Source organism: Trypanosoma equiperdum (genome assembly GCF_001457755.1).
Source record: "Trypanosoma equiperdum strain OVI genome assembly, contig: ctg_1950, whole genome shotgun sequence".
Classification (NCBI taxonomy): domain Eukaryota; phylum Euglenozoa; class Kinetoplastea; order Trypanosomatida; family Trypanosomatidae; genus Trypanosoma; species Trypanosoma equiperdum.
Window position 1 is genome coordinate 4,451 of NW_027124005.1, and position 1,610 is coordinate 6,060.

General features: G+C 45.0%; 1 protein-coding gene across 1 annotated transcript; it reads right to left on the reverse strand.

Moving 5' to 3' along the window:
* Positions 1 to 176: 176 nt before the first annotated feature.
* On the reverse strand, positions 177 to 1,610 carry TEOVI_000479900 (variant surface glycoprotein (VSG), putative; the record flags this gene model as incomplete). The annotated part of the gene is made up of 1 exon (XM_067223737.1): positions 177 to 1,610. The coding sequence occupies one exon, from the start codon at positions 1,608 to 1,610 to the stop codon at positions 177 to 179; it is 1,434 nt and encodes a 477-aa protein (XP_067079838.1).

Sequence of the window (1,610 nt, forward strand, 5' to 3'; positions counted from 1 at the left end):
TACCCTCTCAACCTAATGTTTTACATATATAAACCGTTATTATAAAAAACTTAATACTTTAGAATTTTTCACATTTCGCATAGGTTTTACAAGAGTGTTAAAATATATCGAATATTTTAGATTTGTTAAATTCTCTATAAAAATTCACAAAATTAAGAAAAATTCTTCAATTTTTATCATAGAAGCAAAAATGCAAACAAAAGGGGTGCCTTATGAATGACAAAACAATTGTTTCCTGTGATGATTGTGGTTTTTCCAACTTTTTCAGCATGACTTTCTGCTTCTTTCGCTGCTTGTTTACCCTTGTCACTCAATACGCATTGCGGTTCTTCTTTTTTTGTCTCGTCATATTTGCAGTTTTTGTCAGCTTTGCAGGTATCGGCATCTTTTTTTTCGTTGCAAATTTGTTCCCGGGTTTTTGATTTCTTCTTGGTAGTTTCTTGTAACTCCGTCAGCTGCTTTTGAAGTTTTTCTAGTTGCTGGTCTTTTAGAGCTTCATAATACCCCGTAACCCGTGTTAATTCTTGGAAGCTGTTGATGCTACCTAGTTTTCTGTCCGAAGCCTCTGGTAAAGCTTCTTTTGCGACCTCTAATTTTTCCACTACATGCCACAACGCTTGGTTAATTTTGCTGCCTGCGTCGCCAAATTCCTGGGTTTTGAGTTCTGCGCCTTCGCTGTCTTTTTTTTCTTGTGATGCTGCTGCGCGGCTCGCTAGGGTCGACAGTGTTGCAAGTTGTTCCGTACTTTTGTTGCCCGCGGCTGCACCCGCTTTGCCTTCGATCGCGTTTAGTGTTTGCAGTGCCGTTTTTTCCGTGAAAAGAGCAAGGTGGGTTGCCTCTTGTGCCGTAGAAGGGTCAAAGGCCTTGGTTTTTAGCCCGTCCTTTTTTAAACCCACTAGGCCGTCCAGGAAATCGATCGTCCTTGTATTGACATGGCCGCTGTGAAAAAGACAGTCACTTTGCGTGCTTGTTAGTGCACAGGTCTGGTGGTTGGTCGATGTTAGCGCTGTTCCGCTGCGTGGTGCCAGTCTTACGTTTGCTGCTGTTGGCTTCTTCGCTGGGTTGTGTGGTCGGTCTGCTTTGTAGCGTTCCGTGCACGCCGCATTTAGCTGTGACTTTGTTTTTGCTGTTGACGATGTAGCGTCGCCTGTCCGAGTGCACGCGCCGTTGGCGCCTGCTGCGCCCGCCTCCGCTCCGATTAGAAGATCCATTACCGCGTCTACACCAGCTGCGACGTAATTTGTTGCTGCCGTGTACCCCAGAGCCGTTTGACAGTTGTTGACTGTGTCCGTAAATTCCGCTATGCAGTAGTCTATGTACGCGTTGGCCAGGGTCCTCAGCTTGGTTCGTTGTGTTGCCGTAGACAGTGTTTCGGCATATATCTTGAGTCTTAGTGCCTGGTTGATTCCTACTGAAGCCGCCGCGTCAAGTTCTGATATTAGATGTTTAGCGTAACCTTCTGATTTTTTTAGCTCGTCTGATACAGCACACAAAGGATTAAAATCTTCTTCGTGTATGCCCTGACCTGCCGCTGCCTCCGCTTTCTGTATCGCTGCTCCTGCCACGAGAGAAGCCGCCACAGTTAAGAATATTTGAAGTAAAGAACGCAT